General features: G+C 50.2%; 1 protein-coding gene across 1 annotated transcript; it reads right to left on the bottom strand.

The window, feature by feature from the left end:
• Positions 1 to 1,411: 1,411 nt before the first annotated feature.
• On the bottom strand, positions 1,412 to 8,740 carry UBE2H (ubiquitin conjugating enzyme E2 H). The gene is made up of 7 exons (XM_032969526.2): positions 8,467 to 8,740; positions 3,945 to 4,021; positions 3,197 to 3,271; positions 2,703 to 2,742; positions 2,421 to 2,473; positions 1,859 to 1,987; positions 1,412 to 1,683 (listed from the first exon to the last, which is right to left on the bottom strand). Exons 1-7 carry the CDS (start codon positions 8,517 to 8,519, stop codon positions 1,559 to 1,561), a joined length of 552 nt encoding a protein of 183 aa, XP_032825417.1. The 5' UTR covers positions 8,520 to 8,740; the 3' UTR covers positions 1,412 to 1,558.
• Between the last annotated feature and the right edge of the window lie 6,418 nt (positions 8,741 to 15,158).

Here is a 15,158-nt window from a genome sequence, read left to right on the forward strand (position 1 = left end):
TACACGTGAGCACGCGTGTGTCTATGCGCCTGTATGAATGCCTGAATTTGTGTGCATGCGTGAGCATAAATATGCCCGTATCCATCTGTGCCTGTAGGCATGGCTGCGCACACGTCCGTGTGCATTTGCACACATGCGCGCGAGTCGTGTGCGCGCACGTACTTGTCCCCGTGTGCCTACATACATTTATGTGTGCCTGTGTGTCCATGTGTATGTGACCCTGTATGTGACCCTGTACGTGTTTGCTGTTAGTGTTGTTTGTCAGTGCTGTGCATCTGCGTTGTGTTTGTCTATGCACGTGCGTTTGTGTTCATGCGAGCCGTATAGTCCTATGTGAGCACGTAGCATTAAGCTGAAGCTAAATGGCGCAATTTTATTACACAAAACTTGGTTGCTGTTAAACTGTTGCACAACATCTCACATTCAACACTGAAACTTGTCGTTGCTTCTCTTGTGCAACAAGGTTGCGTGCTATACAGCCATTAAACACAACCGGAGCCCACCCCTGTGTGTAGTGGAGGCCTAGGCATGATGCCCGCCCTCCCCTATCGCCTGGGCGAATTGGCCCAGGAAGCCCAGTACAGGATTTAGGCAAGGAAAGGTGCCTGCTTGGCCTACGAATAAAATAACCTATCCAGGCATTTTGGAAATGTAAATAATATGAAAATTATAAAATATTAATAAAAATAGTAATGGTAAGTGTATTCATTATCTTACTAAATACAGATTAATGTAGTTTTCTTATCAAACTCTGCACATGCATTAAAAATGCATTAAAAATCCGCCATGTTGGAAATAGCCAGCGGGTCACAATGACGACCGCGTGACCCGCATCTATCCAATCAAATCGCTCATTTCTCGTGCAGTGGCGGCAACTGTCACGGGCTGCTGCAACAAAGTTGCTCCGAGTTGCAGCGTAGACTGCGACTTTATTTACACAGCGTTAGAGCCTCTGTTAACACCGCGCAACAGCAGCTTGCTACAAACTGCGCCGTTTAGCTCCGGCCGCTAGTGACCAATGGGGGAGTGCGCGCGCACTACGAGTGCGGGCGCACTGAGTGCGTTATGCGCGTGCTGTATGAGAATGTTAAGAGCGCCGCGCCGGTGTTAGCAGCTCTGCGTGGATGTGTTACGATCACTGGGCGCGCGTGTTACGCTATACCGTGCTAAGCGAGAGTCCTAAATGCATGTACTATACTGTATCAGATAAGTGTGCCACGTTCCGTGCCAGTGCTATACTGGTATGGTGTCACTACCGTGGCCATTGTGGTGTCAATGCAGTCTTCGTGTAGCATCAGCACAGTTGCAGTGTTGGCATCAGCGTGGTGCCAGTGTGGTATCACTACAGTGCCTGTGCAGTGCTAACTGACGATCGGTGTACTTCAGGGCTGAGTCAATGCCTTGTTGGTGAAGTGTGGAGTCGGCACTAATATCGGTGTGAAATTAGTGCAAGTGCCAGTGTTTTGTCGATGTCGCGTTAGTGTCGTGGCGGTGCCAGTGCGGTGCCAGTGCGGTGCCAGTGCGGTGCCAGTGCGGTGCCAGTGCGGTGCCAGTGCGGCTATAGCTCCATGTCTTGCGTCTCATCCTCGGAGAAGTCGGACATGGAGCTCTCGGACGACGAGTCGGCCGCCGCTCCCTCCTGCTCCCGAAGCGCTTCCTCCGTCGCGTACTTCTGGATGTACTCTGTGAAGGAAGCAACGGGGAAGCGTCGGGATTCGGCGTCGGCCCCAACCACAACGACGTGCAGGGTGGCGCAAGGAAGCAAGGGGCAGTGCAGAGAAGCACGTGAACGGACACTGGCCTGGCAACATGTTGGGAAACAGCAAAGGGAAGCATAAGAAAAGGGACAGCAGTAAACCTCGGATCTTCTGCTTGTACTCCTCGGGCTTGTGCAGGTACATGGCGGCGGCGTCGCCATTGAGCGGGTCGATCGGGTTGGGGTAGGCGAGCAGCTGTGGCAGGAACGACTCAAAGATATTCGACAGGTCTGTGGGGTCACGGGTCAATGGAATGAGAAGGGCAAAGATGTCAGAAAGGGATTCGGGTCACAGAACAACGGCAGGGGCGGGTGGCAAAGAGAGCCAGGACGATAGGTCCATGAGATCAACTCATCGACAGACTACTATTACTCGGGGCCATCCTACCAGTGACTGAGCATGGCGATAAGACAAGACACGCAATGCTACCAGCGAAGACGCTTGTAGTGGTGGATACAGGTGGCTTGTGGGCCTTTTCAGAGTGGTAGGTCTCATGTGGCTGCAGGCAGTCTGAAAATGAAGCCATGGGGCCATACCCCACCTAAGGGGCGCAGGTTCCCCTAACCCCCTCCTAAGGTCATGTGTGAGGTCACGTGGGGTCATGGGTCACAAACACGGGGTGACGATAATGAGCTGGGGGGGGGCGTGTGGGAAGACCCTTACCGTACAGCGCCGTCCACGTCTGGTTTATCACGTCCAGACACACGGTCCCTGAGCTGTGCGACACAAACGAGACGCATGACATGGTGGAGACGCAGCAGCAGACACGAGATGGGGTGGGAGATGTGGGGGGGGGGAGGGGGAGAGATAGAGAGGGAGAGAGATGGAGAAGAAGAGAGATGGGGGGCAGGTAGGGTGTGAGATAGATGAAGAGAGAGGGAGGGAGGGAGGGAGGGAGGGATGGAGGGAGGGAGGGAGGGAGGGAAGCTGTGGGCGGTAACGCACGCTTCGTCGATGTTTGGGTGGAAAATCTTGTTCATAAATCCTGTGAACGAGAGGGGAGGGAAGGAAACTGTTACGATTGCAAGGAGCACGTATACGATATACGTGTGTGAGGAGGAGGAGGCACGTCAAGGACGCTACTGGGCAGTTACAGGGTGCAGGAACAACCCTCACAATAACAAGTGGAGCGTCAGGCAGCTAAAACGCAGTTAAGTAGTGCGGTGGGGAGCACAGACTGTGTATGTCAATCATCTCAGTCGATCGGTAGCACCTGGATCTCTCCTGTAACCTCCTGCACCTAGTCTGGCACATCAGTCAACCCACAACACCTGGATCTGTCCCGTGACCTGCCAGCAGCAAGCCTTCCACACTTCACGCGATAGCCTCAAAGTGCACGTAGCCTGGCGCAAGCGCTGTGGTGATGTCACCACCACTTGTTGGCGAAGGACAGCTGTTGTTGTTGTAGTGTCTGTGCGTGTGTCTGTGCGTTGCCATGCCTATGGAGGGAGACTTGAAGGGATATTTCTCCGGCAGGTCCACCCGCACCTTCCACACCCCATTCTCGTACGGCGCTGGGCGAGACGGGAGGAGGAGGGGAGAGAGAGAGGAAAGGGTGAGCCACGATAACAATCGCACAATACTCACCACAACCCTCACCACCTGTGGCGGTGCCTGCGGTGTTGTCTGGTGTGGTTGCTGTGGTGTCTCAAGTGTGGTGCTTTTGTGTTGTATGCAATGAACGTGTGATAATGGTGTGATGTCTGTGGGGTTGGGTGGAAATGGCTGTACCGTGTATGTGCCATGCTGTCTTATGAGTTAAGCAGTGCATATTTATGTTTTGTGTGTCATGCCTATGTCCGTTTGTGGTGTGCGTGTGGTGCGCAATGTGCCGTTTTATGGCGTGTGATGTGATGTGGTGTGCAATGTAGCGGTTATCGCACTGCGCTATGAAACCCGGCGACCCGAGTTTGATTCCCGCTCACGGCTAACACCAATGACGATTATCTGAATCGGTTCTGGGCCTCCTCGAGGTCGACTCAGCCTAAAATGAGTACCTGGTGTGATGTGTAAACATCACCACTGCGGAGACAAAGGCGGTCGGGTGTGGTGTTGGCCACCCACCCCCTTGCGTGCAGTGCTGGCTTTCACAAGTGCTCACCAACAGCACTTGCCCCAACAGTCTGTGCAGGTTATACGGGGGATTTTTGTCTTTGGTGTGCAGTGTGGCATGCGGTGATCACTTACTGCCGGCCGGGCCATAGAACTTCACCACGAACTCGTTGAGTCCTCCCAGGATGGTGACCTCGTGTTTGCTCTCAATGCTGTGTGGGTTTCATGGTCAAGGGTCATCAGGTCACATGAGAGCAATGGTTCAGAGTTCACTGGAGGCCCAATGTCATAAGGATGCAGGGTTTGCGAGTCACAGGTCAAAGATTACACTTGTTGGGGTCACAGGATAAAAGCTCAAAGGGCAACACCACATACCACGTGTACTGTACACACTGTGCCAGTGAAGCCAGGCACACTGTACACACTGTACCCCATAAGCCCCCCCCACTCAACCCCCCCCCCCCACGCTCCCTGCCCCCCAGGGCTCCACGCTCCGCGTTTTGCTGACAAAGCAAATTTGAGCGAGACAGAGGGAGGGCTGTGTCGCCTAACCTCAACTCAGTCGCACCGCGTGTCTGTGCTGCCTGTGTGTGTGCGGTGCCTGTATGTGTGTGTGTGATATTTGTGGTGTGTGTGTGTGTGATGTTTGTGGTGTCTGTGTGTTTGGTGACAGTTGTGGGTGGTGTGTGATATCGTGTCTCTATGTGGTAACCGATATATGCGGTATATGTTGCTGTGCAATGTGTGGTGAACGCCGTGGTGCGTATGGTGCGGTGTCTATCTAGGGCATTATCTGTGGTGCGGTTGTCTGTGTCGGTTGTCGTGTGGTGTGTGTGGTGTGGGGTCTGCGGTGCCCGCCGTGTGTTGGTGTATACGATTTCTGTGGTGCAGAGTGGTGTGAGTGGTGCGGTAGTGTCTGGGGTGTGGTGTCTATGTGATGTGAATGGGGCAGTGCTGTCGTGTGGGGATGCTGTCGTGTGGTATGTGTGTGCGCTCTCTGTATGCATAACTTCTTTCGCACCGTACGTAGCCAACCGTGTCGTCTTCCTGGGTCACCGTGGTTTCTCTTATCATGCGGTGTGTGGAGCGGTATCTGTGTGTATTGTGGTATCTGCAGTGCAGTGTCTGTCGTGTGGTACATAGTGCGGTGTGTGTAGTGTCCCTACGTCCCCATGGTGTCTCTGTATGTCTGTGTGTGTGTGGAATCCGTGTGTTTGGTGTGGTGTCCCCATATCCTCCGCACTCTTGTTAAGAGTTTGCTGCTTGAGCCAAGAAGCCATGGGGCCTGGTCCTGTCCCGTGAACCCAACACCCAGCTCTGGCTCGGCACTTATAATGACTGCGTGTGGATGGTTTGGGTAGTGTTGTTCTTTGTGATATAGCTGCATACGTTGTTATGTAAATGTATGTGTGTTGTTACACACGATGTTCTACATTTGGTTGTTGCTTGTAAAGATGTACGTTTGGTTGTCTGTTGTTTGCGTTGCTGTGTTGTTGTTGTTGTCTATGGGGTTATTGTCCTGGTGGGGTTATGTATTGTTGTTGTGTTGGTGCCGAATTTCTTGTGACGCTGCCTATGTGGTTGTTGTGGCTATCTATGGGGATTTATGTCTGTGTTGTTGTCGTCTTGTGTCGCTGCCTGCCGTTTTAGCAACTGCCCATGGTGGTTCTGTCCCTATTGCGAACGTTCTGTGGTTGTGGTCATACAGAGGGCACGACAGCCATAACTCCGTACAACCCAGCGAGACATTCGTGTTGTGTGGCCATCTGTGCGGCTGTCCATCTGGTTGTCAACTGTGTGTATGTTGCCCGTATTGGTGTCTCTGTTGTTGCCTTGTTATTGACCGTCTATGCTGCTATGTTGCGTTGTAAGATTGTTGTTTACGCCATTATCTCGTTGGTTGTTAGTGCCCTGTTGTGTGTGTGGACCGCATGGGTTTTGTTGTCCACGCTGTTCATGTTGTTGTCTGTTGCTGTTGTTGTTTGTGCCATTGTCCACATTCTGTTCTGTTGTTGCCCGTGTTCTCTATGTTGTTGTACACGTTACTGTTGTTGTTTGATACTGCCATTGTGTGTTTAAGTTTGTCCCGTGTTGTTGTCGTCTCCGTGTTCTGTGGTAGTTGTTGCGCGTGTTGTTGTCGGGGTGATTGCGTCCGTTATCACCGTGTTCTTACGGCCGTCTCTAGATAATCTGTTGTTTTCTGTTATGTTCCATCGTTGTGGTGCTACATTTTGTTGTTCCAGTTGCTACCGTCGGTGCGATTGCAAGCGGTGTTCGTTCGTGTGGTGGTTGTTGTTGTTCATTTTGATGCCACAGCTACACCCACTACTACTATGGTGATGGTAATGATGACGATGGTCTAATTGTGATGACACCGAATGATTGATGTCCACCGTTTGGTGATGATTATTGACGATGGCCGTGTCGAGGCAGTGTGATGCCGTGATAGTGATGGTGATGTTGCGATGGTGATGTTGCGATGGTAATGGTGATGTTGCGATGGTGATGGTGATGTTGCGATGGTAATGGTGATGTTGCGATGGTAATGGTGATGTTGCGATGGTAATGGTGATGTTGCGATGGTAATGGTGATGTTGCGATGGTAATGGTGATGTTGCGATGGTAATGGTGATGTTGCGATGGTAATGGTGATGTTGCGATGATCATGGTGATGTTGCGATGGTAATGGTGATGTTGCGATTGTGATGTTGCGATGGTAATGGTGATGTTGCGATGGTAATGGTGATGTTGCGATGGTAATGGTGATGTTGCGATGGTAATGGTGATGTTGCGATGGTAATGGTGATGTTGCGATGGTAATGGTGATGTTGCGATGGTAATGGTGATGTTGCGATGGTAATGTTGATGGTGTCGCCGTGCTGCTGATGGTGGTGATGTTGATTTTTTTATCGGCCCCTTGGTGTGACGATGACCACCAACATGCACAATAGTGCGATTGTGAAGTGATGACGGTGATGGCGAAACAGTAACGGAGGCGATGGTGTTTAAGGCCGGCAGCTTGAGTTATGATGTTGATGATAAACGTGTAAAATGATGAAGCCGTAACGATGGCCGGTGATGGGATAAGTACGGTAATGGTGATGTCTGTAGGTCCGGTGGTGTGATGAAGGTCGACACAAGAGTGATGGTGATGAGGAGGACCCTGCCGATGATGGTATTGACACTAGGAGATTAGTGGCGATATTGTGAAAGTGATGTTTGTTCAACTCCGTTGGTTGATGACGGTGATGATGATGATGGTGACGGTGATGATGGTGACGGTGACGATGATGATGACGGTGATGATGATGGTGGTGACGGTGATGGGCGACAGTTGAAGGTTTTGACGGTGCCGATGGAGACGTTTTGACACAGCGTGATGGTAGTGTTGACACTCTGCTGCTGCTATTGACACTCGGTGATGGTGAAGCGATGGTAAAGTGTGATGGTCAAGTGATGGCACGCATAGCCCGAACACCATTACTTACTTGACAATTTACACAGCCAGATTCTCATTACGTAATCCCTAACCAAAAAATGTTTCCCCCCTCTCCCCCCACACAAACATATTTACATCTCACACCATACTTTACCCTTAATGTACAGACGTCCACGTCGTTATAAAAGACACACACACGAGTAACCAGCAAACGCGTCGGAACCTGCGGGCCCGGAAGGGCGAGGCATCCCAACACCCCCGACCCGGCCGGGCTGTCAGCGGCAAAGTGACCTAAGAAAGACGGGAAAAGCCTGCGGAGCCAGGCCTCGCCCCGGGAAATAATATTTGTAATTCTCTGGGCGCCATGACAGACTCAAGACACAGTTCTAGAGACAAAGACGGACGCGGATAATACTACAGTACGGTCTACATAGCATGTCAAGATACGTTTTGTTAGCGAGCACCTATTAAGGCCGTTTGCGGTGGTGTATGTGTACATCACCACAACCGGCCGCCTTTGTCTTCCCAGTGCCGTTGCTGTTATTTACAAAATACATTGTATGTACTGTGTATGAAGGATGAGTCGACCTAGGGGAGGCCCAGGACGGGCTAGGTTATCACTCAGCACTTTATCGATGACAGGGAATCGAACTGGGCTCGCCGAGGTCGTAGGACAGTCAGCCATTTATATATATACACACACACAAGAGAGACACTCGCACATAAATAGAAACACAAGACACGCACAAATACACACATACGCAGAAACAAAACCACTTACACACACACAAAGGCACACAATCACAAAGTCACACGTACACACACAACAAACACAAAGGTGCGCTGTACATTGTGTGTATAAGTCATACACACGCACAGGCACACACTGACACATATACTGACAACTGAAAAAACACAAAAACACACTCACAAACGCACACTCGCAGACACAAACATACACAACCACGAACACACACAAATATACAACTACACAGGCACACAAATATAAAACCACACACACACACAACCACACAGGTACACAACACTCACAAATACACCACTCGCACAAATACACAACCACGTACACAAATACATACACAAATACACGGGCACACATACTCCCTCGCACACACACAGACAAAGACAATCACACACAGGCACACACAAACACACAGGCAGAGTCCTCCTTGGTTCGCATGCCATCACTGGAATGGATACAGCTTCACCACGTCTGTGTCCATCCGTCTCTTGCCGGGACTCGGCGACGACATCGCGGGGCGCGTTAATCCGAGCGGGCGAGACGAGAGCGAGGAGGAGGAGGGGAGCGAGAACAGGGCAGTGAAGCAGAGAGAGACAAAGACGCGCGGGGAAAAGTGAAGTGAGAGGCGACACAAAATGTGAGAGCGAACCAAGAGAAAATCTGCTGCCCAACAACAACCTGAACGCGGTGACGTCAGGCGCCGATCAGCTGGCGGTGACGTCACCTCGCACGCCCACGGCGAATTAAACCCACAGAGCCACGCCCCCCTCAAACTCCCGCAGACCACGCCCACGTAAGCACGTATAGGCTCACGTACCCCACAGGCCACGCCCAGATACCCACAATCCACGCCCACGTAACTTCAGGGCACGCCCATGTAACCTTAGCCGCCCACGTAGCCACAGACCACGCCCACGTAGCCACAGGCCACGCCCACGTAGCCCACATGCCACGTCACCACAATCCACGCCCACGTACCCAAAAGCCACGCCCATGTAACCATAGCCTCACGTAACCACAGACCACGCCCACGTAGCCACAAGCCACGCCCACGTAGCCACAGGCCACGCCATTCAATTAAAATAACAATTCGACAGGCCCCCCCCGTGTTGTTTCCCACCCCAAAAGTATTTTATTAACAAAAAACCGGTTCAGGTACACACCGCAGAGGACATGAAAGGGGGTTGGCACCAGCACAAACACATCACGGATCACAGTGCAATGGACAACCCCCTGGTGGTGTCTCCCGAAGCTCTGATACTCTGTGGTTATTTCGGTAAAGTCACGTAGGTATAAAATAAAAATAAATCACGACGTTTCGGGCGCAACACAAGCGTCCGTCATCAGGTGATACCCCAGTGCGGGGAAAAAATGGAGGGAGGCGTGCCTAAATACCCAAACCGCGCCCCCTTTATTTAAACCCCGCCCACACCGCGAGTAGACCCCGCCCCCTACACGTGGACCGTGATTCGCTCCACCCCCCCTTGTGATTCCCATTAAGTGTCACGCGACACGCGCAGCGGTCAGTCAGCGAATCTATTCTTTGATTATTTTCCGTGCAGTGTAATCTATTGGAGCATCTGGCGTGGTTGAAGTTATCGGTGAACATCCCCCCTCCCTACCCCTCCCGCCCCGGAAGACCGACACCGGCGTGGCGAGGATGCCTTGTTCATCCAGCAGTGGATAGACACAGGGATGTACCACATCCACTAAGGGTTAAGTACCACACAATAATCATCAGCGTCGGATAATATAAGCATAATTAAATTAGTTCACGAGTCGCCTTTTGTACATATATGTCTCTCCCACGTGAAAAAAACCCAATATAAGATACAAGTTTATTTTATGCCGTGATACAGACATGTGGAGGCGTGTGCCTGATGGAATGTGTAAAAAAAAACTTGTAATTTTCATCATTTCAGCAGCATTGGTTCAACCAAGCAAACCTGACCTCTGCTGATGAGACACGTTGTGTCGAAACCAGTCCCAGAGTTAACTTCTATTTAAGCAATGCTGCTGGAATTATTGCACTCCTAGAAGGTCGTATGGCTGACTGGCTGTGTTAAAAAAAATACATTGTTTCAAGTGGGGTGAATTGTCAGCTTCTTACTGGTAGGAACCTCCTGGTTACACCAGCCCACAGAGGATTATTGTGTCCGTCCGTCGTGCATCCAAAAATGGGAGGGGTGGGGCTGGGTGGAGAGGGGAGGGTGGGGAGGGGCTGGGTGGGGAGGGAGGGGCTGGGTGGGGAGGGGAGGGTGGAGAGGGGCTGGGTGGGGAGGGGCTGGTCACTCCGTGGTGCCCTTATAAAACTCATGGGGGGTATAGGGCCTTCTCGCCCACTCACTGTAGAATACCAAGAGTGTAGTGCTCGTGTATGTACATGTACAGGAGGTGTTGTACACGTGTTTTCGAGCAGACATGTACATCCACGTATTTTACAGTGTGGGCGAGAAGTCCCTGTCACATCGGCTACTGCGGACTAATACGGGAAAATGGGGGTGTAGGGACATTTTGGCCACCATGTGTAATATTTGTGTGCACGAGAATGTTTAAAGCGTGTGTACATCCAGAAACCCATTGCGGGTTTATACAATACTAATCAGCGTCAGAGAATATAAGCAACATATTCTTGGTTCTTTCGGTAAAGTCACGTAGAAGGGAAACAATATTGTTTAGAAGAATCCCTGCAGTCACGAAAGCTTTAAATCAAATATAAGCAACGTTACATATCAGTAAACCGCTACGGGTTTAGGGGCCGTCCATAGATGACGTCACGCGATTTTGGACGATTTTTGACCCCCCCCCCCTCTTCGTTACACGGCGTCACAAAAAGTCAGACCCCCCCTCAAATATGACGTCGGAAAGCTCTGCCCCCCCCCAAATATATAAAACGTGCTTCAAATAGCTTTAAACTATTGTCATTGTAGTGCGTATTTAATGTGGCGCTGCACTCTGTTGTAGGAGAAAACATTTATTAAAAAGTCTATTTAATTAAGTAGAACGTGACGTCATTTATGGACGGCCCCTTAGACACAATACCAAACAGCGTCAGAGAATATAAGCAACGTTACATCCAGCAACCCACTAGGATACAAGCTTTAAAGAGTGAGCGAGAAGTCTCTTTAGGAGTATACTAACTTATCGTAAAGGCTGTTATGGACTAATTCAGTGAAAACGGGTATGGGGCCGTCCATAAATGACGTCACGCACCTAGGGGGGGGGTCAGACATTTGTGATGATGTGTGACGAGGGGGGGGGGGGGGTGAGAAATGTGATGTCACATCAAAATGCGCAACTTTAAATAAATATAGACAACACGTTCTACTTAATTAAATAGACTTTTTAATAAATGTCTTCTCCTACAACATCAGAGTGCAGTGCCACATTGAAATACGCACTACAATGACAATGGTTTAAAGCGATTTGAAGCATGTTTTATATATTTTATTTGGGGGGGGGGGGGGCAGAGCTTTGTGACGTCATATTTGAGGAGAGGTCTGACTTTTTGTGACGCCGTGTGGCGATTGGGGGGGGGGGGGGGGGAATCGTCCAAAATCGCGTGACGTCATTTATGGATGGTCCCTATAGGGACTTCCCGCCCACCCATCACGTGAGCGCGTGTTCAGGGCTCGCTTGTACAGCTCTGGTTGGGGAGTGTCGTGGACTGCGTTGTTTATTTCAGGCTGAGTCAACCTACAGGGAGCACAAACACGAAAGCTAAATTACACAAATGAAACAGGTAAGAGCACATGTTACTCGAGGAAGGTTGTAATACCGTAAAATCATCATCGGCCATGATCAATCCACGGCTGGATGAAGGCCTCCCTCCCAACACCATGCTGGTCACGTGGGTTTGTATGACCACACTTCATCACGTGGGTCACTCGGTGGGGAGGGAACACAGCATATCAGTTCAGATATCACTCGCGTGGCCGTCCATAAATGACGTCACGCGATTTTGGACGACTTTTTACCTCCCCCCCCCCCCTCGTCACACGGCGTCACAAAAAGTCAGACTCCCCTCAAATATGACGTCACAAAGCTCTGCCCCCCCCCCCTCCAAAACCATATTTTTATTTTGAAAATAAAAGATGCTTCAAATCGCTTTAAGCTATTGTCATTGTAGTGCGTATTTAATGTGGCGCTGCACTCTGATATTGTAGGAGTGTTATAACAATTAGTGTTGTTATAACAATTCTATATTGATTTAAAGTTGCGCATTTTGATGTGACGTCACATTTCTCAACCCCCCCCCCCCGTCACGTATCCTCACAAATGTCTGACCCCCCACCCCCTAGGTGCGTGACGTCATTTATGGACGGACCCTTAGCCGAACTCGCCTCGCCGAACTGCCGCAACGCCACTCCCTTCCTTTGATTACGTCACCCATGTGAATGCGAGGGCAAATGTTATTTACGCTGATATCCCTCTAAGCATCCAGCTGTGGATCGACCAATGCTGCTGATGATCGATGGCAGCGTGGCCACGACCTTAGCAGGGACCGGCCGAGCGGTGATTCGTCACGCTCAATGGTCCTGTGACGTCAACAAACACGTGTTGTCCATCATGTCCGCACGTCGGGTCTGCACGCGAGGTCGATGAAATGAACGCGAGGAGAAGGAGCGATGAAACTGAGCTCGTGTGCAAGGATGTGCTAGGTGGATCGTTACGTGGTAGGGCTGTGAGAGATGGCGAAGGCTCAGGGAGGCCTTTATCCAGCAGCAGATTGACCATGGCAGTCCGCGGATGCGACGTCACGATTGGTCAATGATGATTAAATAACGCAAAATTAGCAGCAGACAATTATTTTCCTGCACACGTCTGTTGCTCCACATTAACACAGACATGTTTTTCCTACACATGCAGTCAACCAAACGGCCTTCTTTCTGCAAGTGCGACATTTACTGGTAGGAACGACGTTGTAAACTGAGTGTACCAGCCTGCAATAGATTAATGTGTCCGTCCGTCCGTCCCCTGTCAATACTTTAACGAAGTGAAATCTCGTGCTGTTGGGGTGTAAAAATAAAATTGCGCAAAATTCCAATGTTCCTACCAGCCCACCCTGCAGGGACCTGTTAATCAGCATTGGTTCAGCAAAAGCAAAAAACTCGGAACCCGTTCCGATGTGCAGTATCTCGTCAGCTGTCAAGATGGCCTAAAATAGATAATTAACTGCCAGATAACGTGAGCAAATGCAGTCCAATGTAGGGGTTCGAATTATGGGGCTATTCATAAGGGTGATTGCCCGACGTCGTCGATAAGATTTGTTTTTATTATTTTACGGCCCTCCTCAAGCACGTTTTCGCCCTTGTCTGTGACAGTTTAGTTTTAGTTTAGTTTTTTTGGTATAGCCCTGTGAGCCATTCGGCCCTTGAATCGGGTGCAACCGCAACAAACGAAAAAAACAAAAACACGAGCAATGAAAACATCTTAAAGTGACTATGTGTGACTGTGCAAACAGAAAATCAAAGAAAAAAAACCCAGCAAAATATTCCTGAAAAAAGCACCGTACACCAACGCTGTGTGCAAAGAATCCCAGTGGGATGCAAATCAAACAACAACAACAACAACCACAAGACAACTTAGATTAAGGCCATCAGTCTAACTCCGTACTACAACAAAACAAACATGTCCAAATAAAAAAAACAGGCGATAGCTGCACCTCGCTTAATTCAACTGGCGTGGCTCTCATGCATTATTCGTGAATGCCCAATCACCTGAATGGAATCCCATGGGTGCACGCGTGTCCCTGTGGTTAACGCTCCAATCTAGGTGACAATTTGATGCAGGGCGATCGATTGTTTGCGATAGCTTCACCCGCAGTTGCTTTTGACATCGTATATCCGTGTCTGTTTACTATATGTGAGTGCAATAGTAAACCGTATACTGTCATACCCCGATTTACGTCTCCCCATTTTGCGTCGTTTCGCAAATACGTCGTCACTTAATGAATACCAGGACCAGATTCGCGTCGCATTAAACCCACACTTACATCGATGACAGCATCGTCCGTCCATTCTCCTATCCCTCGCCGTAGCGTTTGCCTCCATCTACCGCTGTAAATCGCTTTGATTTGCGTCGTTTCGATATTCGTCGTCGCACCTTTCATGAACGCATCTATGACGTAGAACCGGGGTATGACTGTACACGTTTACTGTACAGGGGAGCGGTGGTGTAGCGGTTAGCGCACTGCACTACCAACCCGAGTTCGATTCCTGCTCACGGTCAACACCGGTGACGATTATCTAAAACCGGTCCGGGCCTCCCCTAAGTCGACTCAGCCTCAAATGAGTACCTGGTGCGCCGTGTAAAGTCGCCACTTGAGAGACAAAGGCGGTTGGACGTGGTGTGGCCACCCCCTCCGTGCGCCGTGCCGGCCTTCATAGGTGTTCGCTAACAGCACTTGCCCCAACAGTCTGTTAAGCCTATACGGGGGATCTTTGTCTTTGTACATGATTTAGTCACGATGCTGCTGGGTTGGATTTGGTGCACAAAGCACAATTCATAGCAAACAAAAGTAATGACACATTCTTCACTAAGGGGCCGTCCATAAATGACGTCACGCACCTGGGGGGGGGAGGGGGTCAGACATTTGTGACGATGTGTGACGATGTGTGACGAGAGGGGTTTGAGAAATGTGACGTCACATCAAAATGCGCAACTTTAAATAAATATAGACAACACGTTCTACTTAATTAAATATACTTTTTAATAAATGTTTTCTCCTACAACATCAGAGTGCAGCGGCACATTAAATACGCACTACAATGATAATAGTTTAACGCGATTTGAAGCATGTTTTATTTGGGGGGGGGGGGGCAGAGCTTTGTGACGTCATATTTGAGGGGGGTCTGACTTTTTGTGACGCCGTGTGACGATTCGGGGGGTTGGGTCAAAAATCGTCCAAAATCGCGTGACGTCATTTATGGACGGCCCCTAATACTGTGGGCCCTTAATAGGGAACAAAACATATGTAAATATAACAGGCGACGTTTCGGGCAACGGCCCTTGCGTCTATTATTTCACGAACTTGGAACTTTGCCCGGCACGTTACATCGTCAGGCTCCGCCCTTCTGCGCAAGCTCCGCTGGCCCCGCCCCTCCCTCTCAGCCCCCCGAGGCCCCTCCCCACAGGCCCCGCCTCTCCC

This window comes from Petromyzon marinus, chromosome 42 (genome assembly GCF_048934315.1).
Source record: "Petromyzon marinus isolate PM22_M1 ecotype Great Lakes invasive population chromosome 42, UKy_Petmar_22M1.pri1.0, whole genome shotgun sequence".
In the NCBI taxonomy this organism is placed as follows: Eukaryota; Metazoa; Chordata; class Hyperoartia; order Petromyzontiformes; family Petromyzontidae; genus Petromyzon; species Petromyzon marinus.

Excerpts from the sequence above, each read along its gene's own strand:
- UBE2H (XM_032969526.2), bottom strand. The coding sequence starts at position 8,519 with ATGTCGTCGCCGAGTCCCGGCAAGAGACGGATGGACACAGACGTGGTG. Across the intron at positions 2,474-2,702 it reads CACCCAAACATCGACGAAGC|CTCAGGGACCGTGTGTCTGG; the intron begins GTGCGTTACCGC and ends TGTGTCGCACAG. Across the intron at positions 1,988-2,420 it reads GACGTGGACGGCGCTGTACG|ACCTGTCGAATATCTTTGAG; the intron begins GTAAGGGTCTTC and ends GTGACCCCACAG.